Genomic DNA, 20865 nt, shown 5'->3' with positions numbered 1-20865 from the left:
CCTTGGTAGCGCTGAGGCTTTCTCAGCGTGCATAGACCATAAGACATAGGAGCAGAAATTAGGTCATTCAGCCCATTGAGTCTGCTCCACTATTCAATTATGGCTGATAAGTTTCTCAACCCCGTTCTCCCCGTAACCTTTGATCCCCTTACCAATCAAGAACCTATCTATCTCGGTCTTAAATACACAAAGTGCTCATTCCCATACCGGGAGTCGAACCCAGGCCGTCTGGGTGAAAACCAGGAATCCTAACCGCTAGACCATATGGGAGGAGTTAATTGGCCAACCAGTGTGAAATTATGTTCAGGGGCCAATCGTGTGTGGAAGCGCATTTTGTGTCTCCTTCCAGGCCCGCCGACTTGGCGCACACGCCAAGCGTGAAACTTAGGCCATAAGGTATTACATTGAGAATATTTTTTGAAAATATTGTGTAACAATGAGGGAAAAATGGAAGGATTGGCATTGGTGGACTAGTATTCTGTCAGGGTTTGGAGTGGATATTTTAACTGCTAGACCAGAAAATTTATAATGTGACTAAGTAATAACACCAATCAGTTTAAATATCAAATTTCATCCAAGGCAGCAACCTAGGAGAATTCTGCTGTAAAGAGGCTGGATTTATGTGCAATACTTAAAATTACATACATCTGGGATGTCGGTCTGACTATAATTCAGGATATCTGATGTTAGACTCTGCATGAGTGGAGCTGTACAGTTTAAAAACGCCATGAGAACTGAAAATTGTAGCCTTTGCCACCTTTCTTGGAGCCTTTGTTAAATGGATGATCAGCTCTATTAAATAGCTGAAAGAAGAATTTGATACAAATGTGTTAACTATTAATGCAATAACACTGCACAGGAATATCCAATTTATATTTCTACTGGTGTCTTGTTTTAGAACTCTGTTTTCTTACTGTTGCTACCTGCTGGCAATGAAGATTTCTCTGAATGTGCAGTGAGTTTTATGCTTTGTTTGTGTAATGTGGGTTATACAGGCAAGACCATTTTTATTGCTCATCCCTAGTTGCCTGGAGACGAAACCACCACAGTCCTATAGACACACTCTGGAGAAAATTTCAGGATTTTGACCCAGCGAAGATAAAGAAATGGCAATATATGTCCAAGTCAGGATGGTGTAAGACTTGGTGTAATTTGAGGCACCGATGTTCCCATAGGTTGCTGCTCTTCTCATTACTTAGTGGTAAAGGATGGGGAATGAGAGGCATTGTTGAAGTAAGTCTTGAGAGTTGCTGCAGTATATCCCCAAAGATAGTATGTACAGCAGTTACACTGGAAGATGGGATGCATACTGAGTTCAGTGGCAGACATCATTGAGGCATTATCCTAGATAGTGCTTTGCATCTTGAGTGTTGCAGCTGCACCTATCCAGGCAAGTTGTGAGTATTCCATCGTATTGCTGGCTTGAACCTTGTAGTTGGTGGAGAGGTTTTATCACAGAGTACCTGGCATGTAGCCATGGTGTTGATATAACTGGTCTAGTTAAGTACCTAGCTGAGGATGTTGATCAGAATGATTGAATGATGGTAGTGCCATTGGAAGAAATGGATAGGTGGTTGGGCCTTTTCTTACTGGAGATGGTTATTTTCTGGCGCTTCAGTGGTGTGAATATTCACTGCTACTTCTCAGTCCAAGCCTGGATGTGGTCCACATTCTGTTGTGGTTTCAGATGGGCTGCTCCATTATTGTAAGTGTTTCATGAGTGCAGCCTCAACCTGATTTAGGAAGGAGGGTCATTAACATAGGAGCCAAAACTGATTGGACTGAAGATGCTGTTCAGAGGAACCCTTGCAGCAATGTCCTGGGGCTGTGATGATTGAACTCAGACAATCATAATCCTGTTTGTCCTGTATGACTCCAGTCACAGGAGGGTTTTCCCGTAGGATCCCCACTACCAGCTTTAGTCTCCATTTTGCTAGACTCCTTGATGCCACGCTGACACAGTGTGTGGTGATGCCACACTTAGGTGGACTATTTCCATTTGAGGTAGTAGTTCACTCCATTAACTAGATAAGAAACACAAAACAGGATGCTCTGTTTGTTGGAACACTGAGTTTAGAGCAGTTGTCATTGGCATCTGTCCCTAGATTCGAGGATCATGTCTACTCAGGGGCATGAGTATCTGCAATGGGTTTTCACTGAACAGGCTGATCATTGACCTACAGATCTCTGAGCACATGGGGCCCACGAGGTGGTGGGACTTGAGAGCAGGATTTGCTTCCTTTTCTTTCCTTCTCTGCTGCTGCTCTGCCTCATCATTAAAACATTCTGACCCAAAGCACGATGCAGCTTGATGGACAAGTTGTCACCATTTTAAATGATTGGTAGCAAGCTCCTCCAGTCATTAATATCAATGCTGCCAAGCTTCAAGGAGAGCTTCAGAACATCTTTGAAGGATTTTCTTTGTTCTCCCCTGGAATGTTGGCCGCTTGAGAGTTGAGAAAACCGGACTTGGTGAGAGAGTCACTTTTTAGCCATCTGAACACAATGAACAATCCATTCCAGTTGATTTTGCAGGAGTTTTGGCTGAATGCTCATGGAGCTGGCTTCAAGAAGGACACTAGTGTTTGTTCGACGGCCCTTCCATTGAATCTGGAGGATGCGGCAAAGGCAATGCTTATGGAATTTCTCTGGTGGTATGTGTCGCTGATATGTTATACAGTCCATGTCTCACTCAGTATCGAAGTGTGCTGATGACAACTGCCCTGCTCTGTGTGTTACAGCAGTAATGAGCAGTTGGAGTTGCCATGCTAAAGTGGCAAGTGGCATGCCAGAAACATGAGGTGGAGTTATACTGCGCAAATTACAGCAAACTGCCTTCTACCACTGGCCCCAGTCTCAGGTCAGTACATACAACAGGGTATTGGAAATCTGGAACTCTCTCCCCCAGAATGGCGTTGAAGCTAGTCAGCTGAAAATTTCAAACTGAGATTGATAGATATTTGTTAGGCAAGGCTAAGTAGGGTTATAGAAGCAAGGTGGGTGGATGGAGTTAAGGCACAGTTCAGTCCTGACCTAATTGAATGGTGGAATCAGCTTACGGAGCTAAGTGACCTACTCCTGTTTCCATGTTTACACAAACTAATATCTGGCTGCTAGTTAGTTAGTTACAATCCCATTTTTAGCCAAATCTAAAGTCAAAAATCTGATAACATTCTTGCTGCAGAAAGCATGTGATAATGCCAACTCCCCATAGAGATTACCACAGCCTTATTGTAGTTTTTGGGCTTTGTAGCATAACTCTGTATAGAAAGTTTATTATTATTATTATTGACACCTATGGTACTGTGGTAATATGGCAATCTAGCAATGTTTCCTCTTTCATTTTTTTCTAAATAAACTAAACACAAAATTAACATTTATTATTTTATTAAATGACCCTTGGTCTGAAGTTATTCGTAGTAGAACTGAAACAAGGACAATGTCACTCTACATGTTTTACATACAGAACAGGATATTATATAAGAAGTGAGGGGTATGTAAAGCCTCTGATTTAACAGAGGTCCCCTTGTGTTGCCAAGGGGAGCTTTTAATCCAAGACTGACCACAGCTTTTAATCTCCATTGCTTTAAGTTTCAGGTCCATACATGAAATGATTTGTTTACTGCTAAGCAGTAAGTGCTTTAAGGGACATTAAGTTTGAGACAATGTCACTGAGAATGTTAGAGTTTAATTTAACATCTAACCTGGGGGATTAAATGTCCTGCATTATGGGATCATTTGGCAATTTTCCACAGCAGTTACTGATAGACAAATGAGGAATGTTTGGAAAGTCAATGAGAAGTGGATTATGCCACAATATGATATAATAAGCGGTTTCCTGCTTTGTGTTTTTTGTATAGTTAAAGGAGTATCCATGTCCTCAGTAGGCTAACTGCCTTTTAAATCATTTGTCAGGTGCAGTCATGAGTGGTTCAGGTCAGCCAGAATGAGCCCATCTGGCTTGCCACTTTCCAGGTGGTCTAGGAAAAGCTGTCCAGGTATGCTATCGGCAGAATGCTGACAGAGTTCAGTTGAAGTTGCATTTAAAGCTGACGAATATGAACCATTGCTCAGCCCCAATTCAGGCACAGTAGACATGGTCTTGGACATGGCTTTAGTTCTTTGCAGATAATAAATATCAATCGCAAATTTTAATAGCTAATGGTTCCTCGTCATAAAACACAGCAGTAAATGGAAGAAATGTGACTTTCTAAAGGACTAGCTTTTTTGTGTCTGGTTTACATTTCAGAAATTTACAGATAAACAATACCCAGGCGGCTGCAGCCAAATCCAGACAGGTAACAAACTTAGTCCTCCTGGCTGCAGAGATGCTAGCCAGGAAATGGAGTTTGGCTGTGCTTGGGAGGGGCTACAAAGCTGCTGCCTGCTTACCTCACCCTCATTCAAAACCGGACCTCGGTCTTCTGTTTCATTTATAATTAAAAAATAAAATTGGTAGCTTCCTGCTGATGCCATCACATTATTGTATTTTACTGGCACTTAGGGTGAGGCTTTAACTCAATCAAAACCTATCCACTTACACAGAGTTAAAATTTGGCCTTAAAATGTAGCTGCGATATTTTAATCTCAAATATCGCATTAGGATTTCAGCCAGTATTTTAGAAGATTACTGGCCCCACCACTTCTACTATCCTCCAGGTAGCTGCCTTTATCAGGCAATTTGTGCTATCCATCTACCATTATTATAGGTGTCAGTAATAATAATAAAGAAATAGCCGGTTATATAATGTGTTACTTATGTTGGTCATCTAAGACAGGTTTTTTCATGGAATCCTTCTTTAAACAGATGTTTTCTCTTCAGTAACCACAGGTTGTTGTCTCTCATCCACTTGTAGTTTTCTGGCAGCTTCTTGAGTTTGTTTTGCTTCTCCTTCTCACTGAGTACTCTCCCATTCAGTTAGATGAAAGGTCAGGGAGAAGGTTTATTGCTTCCTACAGCCTCCCCCGCTGCTTGTTTTATCATCCATCATACATAGTGGGCAAATCAAGTAAAGACCACTGTATCCCTCTAAGTGGTGGGGACTGAATTTAAAAAGTCTGACCACTATTAAAGTAACAATAGTGACTGAAGGAGCAATCACCGATAATGACAGGGAAAGTTTTATGTCAGCCTTGGCTTTGTTGTAACACTCTCAACTCTGAGCCAGAGGCTATAAGTTTATGTTCCACTCCAGGACTTGAGAACAACTATCGAGGCTGATACTCCAGTGAGTTCCTGTATGTACTCAGATAATGAGGGCTGTAAATTCCATAAGCGGTCTTGCATTTTGCATGCCTTTCAAGGGAGGGTCTTCCACCCAAGGACATTTATACTTTAAAGACTTTCCAGGCTTTTTAGACATGAGTTAATCCTTGTCCGTCTAGAAACCACACAGTAGTCACCTGACTTTTCGGCAGCCATTTTGGGAGAGTACGGTGTCAATGATTCCATTTTCTTCCTTTTCTTTTTAAAAATACAGAGTCCACATTGAATAAAGTTTGTATCTTAAAGGTTAGAAATATGACATGCCTCTACTGGGTATAACATTAGCAAAAGTGGAAGGGCAAGAGAGGTGGTGGTGAGGTAGGGCTAAGTGTTGTTGGTGTGGATATGAAAATTAACACTATGCTTTTGGATGTTATCAGCAAGGGCCGGCATGTAGAAGAGAAACAAGAGAGGACCAAGGATAGCTCCGTGGCATCGCCAGGGGCAATGGTAATGAAGCAGAAAGAGAAGCCATTACAAACCATACTATTTGGTTAATTGTTAAAAATTTCTACTTCACATCTAAGAAAATAAAAGTAAACAAAGAGGAGTTTGGATTTGCAGTGCATCACCAGATACTATCATTTAACCCACTAGTCATACTCTCACATTCCACCTCTTCCTACTCACCAATTCACAGAAATATCATCCAATTCTCTCGCTCTCTCAGCTCCTTTTGGAAGTTTTTTTTCACCCCCCCAGCATCCCCCTCCCTCTTTTCTCTCAATTTAACCTGGGAACCACCTAATCTTGGTTCAATCTGACAGTCTTCTTCCACTCCCTGTTCAAGCTGGTGTTTTTCTTCTCCTTTTCAAATTGGCATTCTAATTTCCCCTCCTCCCCACTTCATGCTGCACTTCAGTGCCCTCCACCCCCACCCCCACCAACCCAAGTTAATGCTGGAAATTTTCTTCTTTTCCCATGCACTCCAAATAGTTGGCCTCAGCTGCACCACGCTTCCCCTCAGCCCCTTTCAAGCACAGCTCCCTGATTTTGTCCCATTTCCTTTTTCTTTTCCCATTTCCCTTCCTAACCCTTCCTTCAGTAGCATCCATGTTTGTCCCTTTTTCCCTTCCCTTCATTGCCATCCAGATCTCCTTTTCCCCTTCCCTCTTTCTGTACCCTCACAGTGGCTCCACCCTCACTGCCAGTAGGGGGCAGCATTGGGACGGCCTCCAGTCTCCTCAGCAGCAACACATTAGGAGCGATGCTAACAGATCAGCCCCTCTTACCTCAGCGTCACTCCCCGGTATTACCACAGGTTGAGGGATCTTCACCTCTGCCTGCTCTTGGAAGAGCCAAAATTCCCAGACACAGCTTGTTCCAGTAGCAGCAGCATTGGGGCGAAGAGCTGAAGGGAGAAGGATCCAGGCCAACAAACAGCAGAGGAGAATTCTTCTACTTTTAAGCTGCTAAAAAGTGAGGAAACACTTCCCTCCTAAAATTAAGCATTGGATATGGTGTGCAGCTTAGTATTACCAGCTGCATTCTTGCAGAACACCTTGGAAGAAGGGGCATGTCACTAATAGTTACAAAGTATTTGAGTGACTTGCTTTATGGTCTGCCCAAAGTTAGGCTCATTATGTACTAGTACTTCATCCTGACTTTAGTAATACACTGGAGCATCAGCCTTGAATTTTATTCTCAAACACTAAGAGTGAGGCTTGAACCTGGAACTTTGTGATTCATAGACAATTGCACTACCAACTGAGCTAAAGCAGACACATGCTTGCATTCTTCCTATGAAAAAGTACCACCACACACATCTGTGTAACGGTCCAATTACACACCCATTCTGCAAGTTTGTTAATGTCTTCCTGTATGCTGAATTAACTATATCCCTCGATTTGGTGTCGTCCACAAGTTAAGTAAATTGTGCTTCTGATTGCCAAATCTAAGCTGGTTATTTAAATGGTGAACAACACTGGTTCACAGCACCGATCCTTATATGGAACATTACTTCCTACCTTTTGACAGTAACTACTGTAGCCCCTAATCTCTATTTCCTGTTTTGCAGCCAGCTTGACTACACATGTCCTGAGCTTAGTCATGAGTCTACTGGCCAGTACCTTATTGAATGTCTGATAATGGACTTTGTTCATTTAAATTATCAAGTTGGAAGGGGATTTTTCCTCCATTTTATTTTCATTAGTATTAGATTTCTGTTGCCTCAAAAGTCTTTCGTAAGGTTTTCGATTTGCTTTTGCAGAATCCGACTACACCCTCGAGTCTTAAGAGATGTTTCAGCCGTGGATATGAGAACCATCATTCAGGGCACGGAGATCAGCTTTCCTGTAGGAATTGCTCCAACTGGTATTCTAAGTATGGCCTGGCCTGATGGGGAGGTCAGCATTGCCAAAGGTAAGTGTTGGAAGCTACAGCATGTGACCAGTTAAGTTCCTTTTCTGGTCCATGAATTCTCTCCACATCACAAGTCAAACGAGATAAGAAGGAAAGAATTGCATTTATATAGCAGCTTTCCGACCCTGGGACTGCCCAAAACACTGTAGAGACATTTAAATAATTTTGAAATGCAGTCACTGTTGCAATGTAGGAAATGCAGTTAATTTGTGCACAGCAAACTCCCACAAATAACCATGTGATAACGATCAGATAATGGGCTAAACCTTCCAGCCTATGGATCATAGGAGACCGAATGTATGACTGAAGATGCGCATCAGGACCCTGTGAAAGTCCTGATGCACGGAGCTGCGTGGGAATTGCCCGCAAAGTTTCAACTTCCAATGGGCAATTCTCCCTGCTCCCTGGTACCTTCTGGGCCGGGTTCAGAGACTTCAATCAGTTCTGCTATACTCATCTGAATAGTTACCCAGGAAATGTTAGGCAGTAAAATCTAGTCTGACATCTGGGGAACTACTCAATTGGCCCCCTCCCACAACCCTGAATCATCCCCCTTACGCCCACCCCCCCCACCCCCGACTACCCCCCAACCACCCAATTACACCACTGACCCAATGCAACTAACCCCCTGACCACCCGACTAGCACCCTGAACCTACCTGAGTGCCCCCAGCCCAACCTGACCACCCCTGACCACCCACCTATCATCCAACCTGACTATGCCCCCAACCACCTGACTAAACCCCAACCTGACTCCCCCATGACCTGTCTATTCCTTCACCCATCTACCAACTCACCAACCTCACCCGCCCACACCTCACCCACCTACCCACTTACTCACTTACCCCCCTACCAATGTACCTACCTTACCTTCCTACCCACCTTACCCACCTACCCACCTGCCCACCTATCCATTCACTCCTCCACCCACTCACCCATTCACCCACTTATTCATTCACCCACTCACCCACTCACCCATTCACCCACTCACCCATTCACTAACATTCAAACATTCAAATGGGACATTTAAGCTTACAGCTAGTACCTGAAAAAATGGGCATGTCCTGTCTTCCCCCAACTCCACCCTGCTCTGATGGAGTTCTCTGACGGACACTGCGCTGCACATTTCTTTGACAGCTGGGCTCGGAAGGCCCCGGAAGTAATGCGGAGCCATGTCGAGTTGGGGGAATTTTGAAGCGCAATGGCAATCCGACGGCGATCATTGTAACTGCACGGCAGACCCGGGCCCATCTGTTTTCGATGTTCACTGAAAGATAAATATTGACCAGGACATCAGAGAGAACTCATCTGCTCTCCTTCAAGATAGTGCTATGGAATCTTTTACATCCCCCAGAGAGGGGTGTAGCAGCAGTGTGTACCATCTACAAGATACACTGCAGGAATTCACCATCTATCTGGACAAGGGCAGCAGATGCATGGGAAGTTCCCCTCCAAGTCACTCACCATCCTGACTTGGAAAGCTATCTCCGTTCCTTCACTGTCACTGAGGCAAAATCCTGGAACTCTTTCCCTAACAGCACGGTGGGTGTACCTACGCCATATGGACTGCAGCGATTCAAGAAGGCAGCTCACCACCACCTTCTCAAGGGTAACTAGGGATGGGCAATAAGTGCTGGCCTAGCCAGAAAGGCCCACATCCCCTGAATGAATAAAAACATTATTAAAAATGCCTCATTTGAAAGGCATTACCTCCTACAGTGCTGCACTCTCTCGGTACTGCACTGGAACATTAATTGAGACTTTGACCGGAATTTTCTGCTCGTTGGGTGGGCGCGCACCTGACCAGAATGTGCGTAAAATGACGTGCGATCATGTCGGGCGAGCGTCCCAACATCATAACGCACTCACACAATATTTTGGTCGGTGGGTGCGTGCGGGAGTCAGCAGTGCACCTGCCGTCAATTAACAAGCCTATTAAGACCATTAAAGATCTAATTGAATTAAATTTTCCGCTGCCCTTACGACTGGCAAGTAGACGAAAAGGCCTAGCAGCCTTTGGATTTTTTTTCAAAACCTCATCCGTGGGTGGGATGAGATTTCGATTCGTCATTAAAAAAAAAATAATTTTCAAACTAATTCCTAACATGCCCCTGCTCATGTAACAGAGTCACATGAGGGGACATGTTGTTAACATTTTAAAAATCTTTTTTTTATTTTTTCAAAATCTTCATCTCCCTGAGGCAGCTCTGTGCCTCAGGAAGCTTTACTTGCACACACCCACGTGCATGACGAAGTTCCCTGCTCACCCAACCGCACCCACCCCCCTACCCCCCCGCCTGCACAGGCAGTGCTGCAGTCCACGTTTCACACTGGGCGGGCCTTAATTGGCCCACCAGCGTGAAATTGTGGTCAGGCCCCAGTCGTGGACAGCGGTCGGCTTCCCGACCACTCCCGCTCACTCCTGCCGAGCCCGCCCAACGAGGGCACAATTCTGGCCTTTGTGTCTCTTAAGAGATACTTGAGCTCACAATGCCTAACTCAGAGGCAAGAGTGCGATCACTGCGCCAAAGCTGGCACAGTCATATTGTTGATCTTTGAGGGAGGTGCTCTTCAAAAACCCAGGGCATCCTATTGCTCCAAAAGAAATATTGTCCTCACAGTCTTCACTACAGTCAACAAGCAAGTATGATAATTCACAAATTTGTATCTTTGGCTCTGTCAAAGATTATTTGTCTCTCTTAATTTGCAAAGCAGAAATCTGACTCATTAGCTCAATGTGACAGGAAGTCAAACAGTTAATACCATCAGATGTAAAGGTCATTTCTGTCTAAGTAAAGTGGGAGATCATTTTTCCATGTTCTTGATTCCAATGGGTTTGTATAAATGTTTACCAATTTCCAAACTCCTATTTTTTGGTTACGTTATACATATATATATATATTTGTGTCCATTTTCCTCTCATCAAAGCACACATAGGCTCAGTACTCTAAAATCATCGGATCAAAGAATCTCCACATATTACTGGAGCAACATTGGTATTTAATGTCTAACCTGATTCAAATGTTCATAATGTCTTTCCTTTGAAATGTTGGTACATTCTAGCTTCATAATACATACACAAACCCAAGATGCAGTATTTTTCAATGAAACCATTTTTCACGTCAAGGGAGAACACATTTTATGTTTTAAGAAAAGCTTACTGTAGCATCCAATCTGACTTCTAAAGTAATTTTCTGTCACATGATGCAAAGCCCACCAGCTGTAGTAGAATACCAAGGAAATGTTTTTTGATTTTCATTTAAGAATAGACAAAAATCATGGATCCTGAAATCTTAAGCTAAGATCCCTTTTTTAAATTGTTTCATGGACCATGGGCGCCGCTGGCTAGGCCAGCATTTTTATTGCCCATCCCTAATTGCCCTTGAGAAGGTGGTGGTGAGCCACCTTCTTGAACCACTGCAGTCGAAATGGTGTAGGTACACCCACAGTGCTGTTAGAGAGGGAGTCCCAGGATTTTGACCCAGTGACAGAGAAAGAATGGTGATTTAGTTTCTATATAAGACATAAATTAGCTTCTTCGATCATCAGAAACTACTTAAGAAATTGCCGTCCTTTCTGTACATGGTATACATGTTTCTGTAGAAAAAAGGGACAGAATCACAGGGTTGAATATTCCCACCTTAGCTTTTTTCTGGATGGAAGGACCATTTTTGGGTTGCGAACCTGATCACTGCAGCAATGGGACTGGCAGTACAATTTTCTGGGAGGTTTGTTAGGGCGTCTCCAGAATCGCTATCCAATTAGGGATGATGGATGGGTTGAGGAGGAAGTAGGTTGATACAGTGCGTGGAATTGCAAATGAAGTCGGCAGCCTTCACTATGTCTGCAGTGAGAGTACTGCTGAGGGGAATGTGATGCGAGAGGATGGGACAAAATGGAGGCTAGATATGTCTGGGGTAAACAACAGGCACTTCTTCATCCCCAGCACTATCCAAGACATCAGACTCGAGGAGATAACCATGCTATTGCAAGCATCTGCCTGTGGATGATCTCAGGCTTGTCAAATTACAGCTTCAACATGACGATTGGGACAGTGCTGGCACAGTGGCCCAATAAAACCCAGAAGCCCAGGTGAATGCTCTGGGGGCACAGGTTCAAATCCCACCATGGCAGCTGGTGGTATTTAAATTCAATTAATGAATCTAGAAGGTAATGCAAGCCTCAGTAATGGTGACCATGAAACCATCATTTTAAAAAAAAATTCATTTATGGGATGTGGGCATCGCTGCTAGGCCAGCATTTATTGCCCATTCCTAATTGCCCTTGAGAAGGTGGTGGTGAACTGCCTTCTTGAACCACCACTGCAGTCCCTGTGATGTAGGTACATCCACAATGCTGTTAGGGAGGGAGTTCTAGGATTTTGACCCAGCAACAGTATTATAAAAAAGCAGGTTATTGCTAAGAGTGAGCAGGTTACTGCTAAGCAAGTGCCACTTGATTGCACTGTTGACGACCCCTTCCTTCCTGCACTTTACTGATGATGGAGAGTAAACTATGGGACGGTAATTGGCCGGGTTGAATTTGTCCTGCTTTTTGTGTACAGGACATACTTTGGCAATTTTCCACATAGCTGGGTAGATGCCAATGTTGTAGCTATACTGGAACAGCTTGGCTAGGGGCATGGCAAGTTCCAGAGCACAAGTCTTCAGTACTGCTGCCGGAATATTGTCAGGGCCCAGAGCCTTTGCAGTATCCAGTGCCTTCAGCCGTTTCTTGATATCAAATGGAGTGAATCGAATTGGATGCAGACTGGCATCTGTGATGTTGGGGACCTCCGGGGAAGGCAGAGACAGATCATCCACTCGGCATCTCTGGCTGAAGATTGTTGTGAATGCTTCAGCCTTATCTTTTGCACTGATGTGCTGGGCCCCTCCATCACTGAGGATGGGGATATTTGTGGAGCCTCCTGCTCCAGTGAGTTGTTTAATTGTCCACCACCACTCATGATTGGATGTGGCAGGACTGCAGAGCTTAGATCTGATCCATTGCTTATGGAACCACTTAGCTCTGTCTATCACTTGCTGCCTATGCTGTTTGGCATGCAAGTAGTCCTGTGTTGTAGCTACACCAGGTTGACACCTCATTTTTAGGTATGCCTGATGCTGTTCCTGGCATGACCTCCTATATCACGGGCCATGAGGTCACATAGAGTCATAGAGCTATACAGCACAGAAACAGGCCCTTCGGCCCACTGTGTCCATGCTGGCTGTTAAGCACCTATCTATTCTAATCCCATTTTCCAGCACTTGGCCCATAACCCTGTACACTATGGCGTTTCGAGTGCTCATCTAAATATTTCTTAAATGTTGTGAGGGTTCCTGTGTGTGTTCCAGATTCCAACCACCCTCTGGGTGAAAAATTTTTTCCTCAAATCCTCTCTAAACCTCCTGCCCCTTACCTTAAATCTATGCCCCCTGGTTATTGATATCTCAGCTAAGGGAAAAAGTTTTTCCCTATCTACCCTATCTATGCCCCCCATAATTTTGTATACCTCTATCAGGTCCCCCCTCAGCCTTCTCTGCTCTAAGGAAAACAACCCTAACCTATCCAGTCTCTCTTTATAGCTGATTGAGGTTGAGTACAATCCTGCTGTTGTTGATGGCCTGTTGACTGGTCTTCATCTCCACCATGACTGTACGTTGATCGCTCCTACCAATACTGTCACGGACAGATGCATCTGCGGCAGGCAGGTTGGGGAGGATGAGGTCAATTATGTTTTTCCCTCTTGTTGGTTCCCTCACCAGTTGTCGCAGTTATGTCCTTTAGGACTCAGCCAACTCGGTCGGTGGTAGTGCTACCGAGCCACTCTTGGTGATGGACATTGAAGTCCCCCACCCAGAGTACATTCTGCATCCTTGCCACCCTCAGTGTTTCCTCCAAGTGGTGTTCAATATGGAGGAGCACTGATTCATAAGCCCGGGGGATGTGGTATGTGGTAATCAGCAGGAGATTCCTGTGCCCATGTTTGACCTGATGCCATGAGACTTCATGGGGTCCAGAGTTGATGTTGAGGACTCCCAGGTCAACTCCCTCCCGACTGTATACCACTGTGCCGCCACTTTTCCTGGGTCTGTCCTGCTGGTGGGACAGGACATACCCAGCGATGGTGATGGTGGCGTCTGGGACATGATCTGTAAGGTATGATTCCATGAGTATCACTATGTCAGGCTGTTGCTTGACTAATCTATGAGGCAGCTCTCCCAATTTTGGCACAAGCCCACAGATGTTAGTAAGGAGGACTTTGCAGGGGCACCAGGGCTGAGTTTGGCTTTTGTCATTTCCGGTAACCAGGTTGATGCTGGGAGGTCTGTCCATTCATTTTTATTGACTTTTTAACAGTTTTGATACAACCGAGTGGCTTGCTAGGCTATTTCAGAGGCATTTAAGAGTCAACCACATTACTGCGGATCTGGAGTCACATGTGGGGCGTAAACATGTAGGGCAGACAGGGCATTAGTGAATTCACGACAATCGATTCATGGTCATCATTAGACTTTAATTCCAGATTTTAATTGAATTCAAATTCCACCATCTGCCATGCTGTGATTCAAACCCGGGTCCCCAGAGCATTATCCTGGATGTTTGGATTACCAGTCTAATGACAATACCACAACACCACTGCCTCCCATCATCAATTGTAAAAACTCATCTGGTTCAGTAATGTCCTTTAGGGAAGGAAATCTACCAACCTTGTCTGGTCTACATGTGACTCCAGACCCAGAGCTGTGTGGTTGGCTCTTAACTACCCTTTGAAATGGCAAGTTCGAGAGCAATTAAGGATGGGCAAAGAATGCTGGCCTTGCCAGTGGTGCCCACACGCCATGAAAGAATTTTTAAAAATTGTTTATTATTCTTATGCCCCTCTAACCTCCTGCACTTGCTTCCTGTGAGTTAACTGATACTACAGAGGTGCCCATGCGCCTAATGCCAAAACCATTTTTTTTTAAAAAAGCAATGAAATCCCAACCAATGAAACAGCCTTTGATTTACTCATTTTAAACCAGCGATCCTGGCAATAACAGAAGTCAAAAGCACAGTTACCAAAGTCTGAAAGAAAAGGATACCAATATAAAAGAAAGGAAAGGTTGTGGGTGCAAAATTGGGCTTGGTAGCTCCTGTTTTGGAGTGCTGTGAGGCTCATCAAGGTTCTGAAATGATGCCTGTGGCAGGCATGCATATATCTGACTTGAAGTGCACTGGATGCTATATTGGTAAAGAGGTTAGCATGTGCACACTTTACATCCATCAGAAGCATGGAGAAAAGACAGATTATAGTGTCAATCAGCACACAATGCTGATTTGACACCAACTGTGACATTTTTGACCTCCGTACTCCAGCCAACACTCTCACTTAACCTCCCACAGTTGAAACATAGGTTTAACTTTATGAAGGATCCTTCAGCACTACTTAACGGGATCATCAAGTACATACAGGTTAGTTTCTAAATTATTTATCCTGGCTTCTTCTGCAATCCCACACATTTTAGGCATTTTCCCATGCTTGTTAAAAGTTTCATTGTCTACAGGAAGTGATCTGGCTGGAGCTGAAACACGTTTTTGGTCATTTCAAAGGCTTGTGTACAAACCAGTTGCTTCCAGATGTGGGTGGCCTGGTAGGCCTTCCACTTGGAATCAATAACAACTGGGAGAATGAGCAAAGGCCACACAGAGCAGGACAAGCCATTACATGAGGGAGGAGGAGGGAAAGGGCTCTCAGCAGGAGACTATATCCGTCCAGGTTGCTTTGGGAGCAATTCTCCAACTGAACCTCATCGACAACCAATGTTTGAGATACCTGCACTTCACTAAGGTCAGATGTGAAACCTGTCACCTGCTACAGCCACAACCCCAACCTCAGAGCAGGGGAGGATGGCATTGCCAGTGGCTGTGAAGGTTCTCGTGGGTTTATGCATCTGGCTTTGTCAAAGATATGGCTGGCAATGTTAGCACCATCTCTTAGTTTGCAGGGCACAACTGCATAAAGGAAACCACTGAAGCTCTTGACTTAAAGAGAGATAACTTCATTGCAATCTCTCTTGCCAGAGAGAAGCAGGCAAAGCAATTATGAGGGTTTGCAAGGATTTCAGGATGCAGGGTGCCATTAACTGCAAGCACCTCATGTCAGCTTTTCCATGTACTGGAACTAGAAGGGATTTTATTCCATCAATGTGTAGTGACCACAGGCATTGAATCATGCAGACCACTGCCCAGTATCTTGGCAACAGTCATGATGCGGTCCTCAGTGCTTATTGCATGTCAACTATCACAGCAAACCAAAGAGTGGCTCTGGGTGCATGCATACAATGAGAAGTGTGCTGCCACAATAAATCTGATAGAGCAGCCAATGGCACCCTGAAGCAATTCCCCTGCCTGGGACAGCTCTGGAGGAGCCCAGCAATACTCAGCTCAGTGGGTTTCAGGTGGTATCTATAATGCACAGGAATCTCTCTGCTCTTACCACCTGCTTTGGCAAGTGCTGGAAGGATTTTCAGGTTGATAATCAGCCTATTGGCCATCAGGTCCTGTAGTGGGACTTGGACCTGTTGCTTCTGGCTCAGAGGCAGGGACACTACCCACCATACCACAATATAATCTGTTGAAATTATATTTAAAAGAGCTACATTTTATGTGAAGTAATTAAATCTCATCAAACATTGCCATTTAATGCCAGTGTTTTCTCATTTTTCTGTAAAACAGTGATTACACTTCAAAAATAATTAATTGATTGGAAAACACTTTTGGATGTTCTTAGCATATAAAAAGCACGACATGAACAAAGCTCTTTGCTCATTTGCCATGCTATAAAGGATGATGATCAGTGACTCATTTTATTTTTGTTGGTCCGTCCAATGTGCAATAAAATATTGACACTTATTGGGCTGTGAAAAATATTTCCTGTGCAACTACTTCCAATTGCTGATAAAACTTCAGTGCCCAGTCTCTTGACATTCACCATGTAATTTCCATAAAAAGTGCATTGTTTGTTCCAATTTGTGTTAACAGAACATATGAATTAAGAGCAGGAGTGGGCCATAGTGCCCCTCAGGCCTGCTGCACTATTCAGTAGGAACAGGGAGGAACTTTTACCTCAACTCCATGTTTCCGACCTTGGAGCCAACTTAATTCCCTCAAGTCAGGGATGCAGCTGGTGGAGGAAGGGTATAGTTAGGGGGGGAGGGGGTGGAGGGTGCCAGGGAGGTGGGGGGAGGGGGGGGGGGGGCTGGGGGGAGAATTAAAATGAAACAGGAGACTTAGCCCTTCTTTTCCCACCCCAATCTGGCTGAGTTTCAGAAGGCAAGTGGGCATGCCCGAAGAGGGCTTAGCCCTCTTTAAATATCCTGATGGATTCCAACGGCAGCATCGGGGCTCAATCTGCTATTTTAACCTGAGGGTCACGTTGGGGAGCAATGAGATTCACTTTAGCGTGATCCGTCCAGGAGTTGAAATGTTGCTCTTGATGTTTCTGCTAAAGTTGATGATAAGTTGGAGTTGTTCCTTGCAGCTGCCGATGCCATGAAGACATGTTATATTGCCAGTACGTATGCAACATGCTCTGTAGAGGAGATTGCAGCAGCCTCCTCTGGCTGTTGCTGGTTTCAGCTCTACATTTTCAAAAGGCGTGAGGCTACTAAGCAACTGGTGCAACGGATCAAGAGCTTGGGGTACAAGGCTCTCGTGGTGACTGTTGATGTGCCTTATATTGGCAAGAGGAGAAAAGACATGGTGAACAATTTCAAGCTACCTGCCCATTTAGAACTGAAGAACTTTGAAATATTTAAGGCAAGTGATACATCAATGATGATATGTCATGTGTAAAGCATTGGATAGTTGGTAGAAATATATTAAGTGATATCAGTTGTTTCAGTTTTTTAAATCAATTGGTTTCAGTAAAAGTGGGCATGAAGCTATCAGATTGTCTTAAAACCAAACTGGTCCATGAATGCCTTTAGGGAAGGAAACCTGCTGTACTTATCCAGTCTGGTCTGTGCAAAATTCTAGTCCCACACCAATGCAGTTGGTGCCCAGTTGCCCTCTAATGCGGGATAGAAAACCACTTAGTTTACCAAACTGTTTCCAAGGAGATCTTCTCATTGTGATGGGCATTAAATGTCAAGCTTTCCAGCAATGCCCTCATCTCAAGAATGAATTTAAAAATAATCTTCTGAGGCATAGCTCGCAGTGAGTCAAAGATTTTAAATGAACAGGGGGGTAATTTAAGGACATTGACATATCCACACTGTAGGCAGCCAAGGGATCGGAGAGCACTGGGACTGGGGTCTAACATTATTTGGTAAGGGGGCGGGGTAGTGCTCCCAGGGCCTGGATGCACAGGAAGCATGAAGCCAAGGTTCTAGGTGCATTGCAGAGACATGACATAATTTTGCCTTGCTGTTGGATGTGGGTTCAGGGGGTGAACGGGGTGGGTAAGTCCAAGAAAATGACGTTGTGTTGGGATCTCGACATGGTCACACCCTCTTCCTGCTTTTCCAGAGGCTTGTTTCGAGTGCAGCAGGGATCTTCTGCATATACAGAGCTCTGCAAAGTAACATTTTAAATACAGATGCCTTACTTCAGAGATAGAGGTTGGTGGCAGACCACAAGGGGGGTGGGGAGTGGGGGGTTGTGAAAGATGAGGGGCATCTTCATGGGGTTTGCTGGGAAGCCAACTGAGAAACATAAAAAGGCAATTATGAGTGTTTTAAGCATATCTCTCCTGTGTTCCTAGAATCCTAGGTCTACCTCCTTCCTGTACATCCAGGCCCTAGGACATGCATAGCCACAACCTTCACACTCATACCATCATTAAGGGATGGGCTACTGGCTGCAGCCTCCATTGTCATTGGAAAGATCATGCTGCTGTTGTCTTTCTGGTAATTGTAGCTATTACTCTACAATGACAGACCACCACATCAGAAAGTACACAGTGCATTTACAAGGTGCATGAAAGTAGCTATTAACATTGTGAGAGTAAATGACACCTGTGAACACTGAAAGGAGATGGGAGCATCGAAATTGAGGGCCATGGTGACTTTGAGTGCAAAAGGCAGAGCATGAGGATTAGTTGATCATGGCACGAGGTCTTCCTCCAAGACCTACAATGCTTCTAAGCATTTCTTTTAAAATTCAGAGCCTTTGCACTGCCTCACAATCATGTCAAGAAAGTGTTCAGAGATAATATGCTTCACTCTGGGCTACATCTCCTCCTTCCTGCTGCTTTCTGTGGTAGCTCTGACACCTCCTGACCAAGTACCCTGGCTCTGGCCACACGTCATTGCCACTGCCCTTTCTCTATCGCCTGTATGTGGGAAGGTACCAATACTATTTATTTCAGCTACCATCCTTTGCAACATGTTCTTCGCCCAGCGAGCCTGGCAGTTTGCCCTGTCTGCCACTTGGCTGCCTGAAGCAAGAGTTAATGTACAGGGGCCATACAGATCTGACCTACATCTTTCACAACACCCCACTCCCAAACTCCACTCCCCACCTCCCTTGTGGTCTGCCACCAACCCCTATCTCTGAAGTAAGGCTTTGGTGTTTAAAATGTTACTTTGCAGAGCTCTGTATATGGGGAGGCCTTCAGAAGCTTTTATGCCTGCACCTTAAATTTGTGACTCCCACACTGTGGGCTAAGGAACTTGAAGCAGCAAAAATTGCATCTGTTTAAACTCAGAACTATTCTCAAATGGCCCACCAGCTTTTTGTTCTGCGCTTATGCATTTCACACCACACCCCCTTTATTCTACAGGTGGAAATGGTATTGGACAGAAATGGGGGGCAGGACTTCCGCACCTGTGTCCCTCCTGTCATTTTTAAAGGTCTCTGGAGTCTTCCCAACGCCGCGAAAATCCAGCCCCCACTCTCTGCTTTCTGTCTTGAAGCCAGCTAGCAAACTATTCTACCACTTGTCCTCTGGCTCCACATTGTCTGACCTTATATTGACCCTATTATGAGGCACCTTATCGAAGGTCTTTTGAAAATCCAGATAAATCACATCTACTGTGTTATATTTGCCTACTCTCTGTTACCTCCTCAAAACATTTGGATTATGGAGGCGAATGCACTGGATAAATATTTGAAAAGATGGGGAAGAGCAAGGGAGTGGGACTAATTGAATAGCTGTTTCAAAGAGCTAGCTGAATGGGCTTCTTCTGTCCAAGCAATGGTGGTCCAGTGGATTCCCACCTGCCATTTTGGAGACCTGCATTTGCTTCCCAGTCAATACAGAGTTTGAATATTAATGTTCAGCTGGTTGGCTCAGATGGCTAGAGTGTGGTGTTAATAAAGCCAATATCAAGGGTTCAATCCCCCTAATGACCAACTATAACACTTTCTGCTCCTTTGGAGCAGGGAAGGTTAAAAGGAAATTTAATGGAGGCATTTAAAATCATGAAGGGTTTAGATAGAGTAAATAGAAATAAACAGTTTCCAGTGGTTGAAGGATCAAGTGACAAAGAATGCAGTTTTAAGGTGATTGGCAATTAAGAAGCCAGAGATTAGGAAAACTTTTTTAATGCATTGAGTGGTTAGGATTTGGAATGCAGCACCTCATAGTGTGGTCAATACAGATTCAATGGTCACCCCAAAGAGGAATTGGATATATAATTGAAGGAGTAAAAACTGCAGGGATAAGGGGAAAAAATGGAGAAGTGGGATTAACTGTGTTTCCCGATGGGCTGAATGGCCTCCTTTTGTGCTGTAATAATCTATCATTCTATTATTCTGTACTCTATGATTATACAATATTATGGCAAAGTTCATATATGAATGCTCAGTCTGCTCATACTACATCCCTCCAACATTTTAACAGGTATTAACCACTTAAACAAATTAACATTTGTCTAAAAGTAATGCATCAAGGAATTTGTGCACTTGCATTAAATGCTTGAATGTGAGCTTTGACAAATAGAAAATATCTCCACTTAAATGAGTATGTGAGAAAGGGTGTGGGCACTTCAGTGACCGGTACTGTACAGTGAATTTTTTGGCTCCATCAGAAACAAAAATGTTTGATTTAGTTCTGTTCATTTTAGCCAATAATATACAAATGAAAAATATCTGCCTTGTTTAAATGTCACACACCTATTTCAGTTTTTCAAGTGATACAAGGAAGTCTCTGCAGATTAGGTCTGGAGCCAGTGACATGCCTCAGGACATGAAGGAATCTGGTTTGAATTTCTTCATGTACGATGTAGCATTTGAGAATAATAAAAATGTCTG

General features: G+C 44.1%; 1 protein-coding gene and 1 non-coding gene across 4 annotated transcripts in view; one reads left to right on the top strand and one right to left on the bottom strand.

Moving 5' to 3' along the window:
* LOC144683833 (2-Hydroxyacid oxidase 2-like) overlaps positions 1-20865 on the top strand; it is a 40779-nt gene that overhangs the window by 8279 nt on the left and 11635 nt on the right. For 2 of the 3 annotated variants that reach the window (XM_078547316.1, XM_078547314.1), the window contains exons 3-4: positions 7476-7627; positions 17150-17431. In XM_078547316.1, the coding sequence (XP_078403442.1) occupies positions 7476-7627; positions 17150-17431 (434 nt within the window). The remainder of the gene's footprint in view (positions 1-7475; positions 7628-17149; positions 17432-20865) is intronic. The other variant, XM_078547315.1, reaches the window with a different exon arrangement.
* Positions 199-270, bottom strand: trnae-uuc (transfer RNA glutamic acid (anticodon UUC)). Its single transcript has one exon. It is a non-coding gene; the product is annotated as a tRNA-Glu (tRNA).

The sequence above is a fragment of the Cetorhinus maximus genome, chromosome 8 (genome assembly GCF_964194155.1).
Source record: "Cetorhinus maximus chromosome 8, sCetMax3.hap1.1, whole genome shotgun sequence".
Taxonomy (NCBI): domain Eukaryota; kingdom Metazoa; phylum Chordata; class Chondrichthyes; order Lamniformes; family Cetorhinidae; genus Cetorhinus; species Cetorhinus maximus.
The sequence above is the reverse complement of the archived record's forward strand: the minus strand, read 5'-3'. Positions and strand labels throughout refer to the sequence as shown.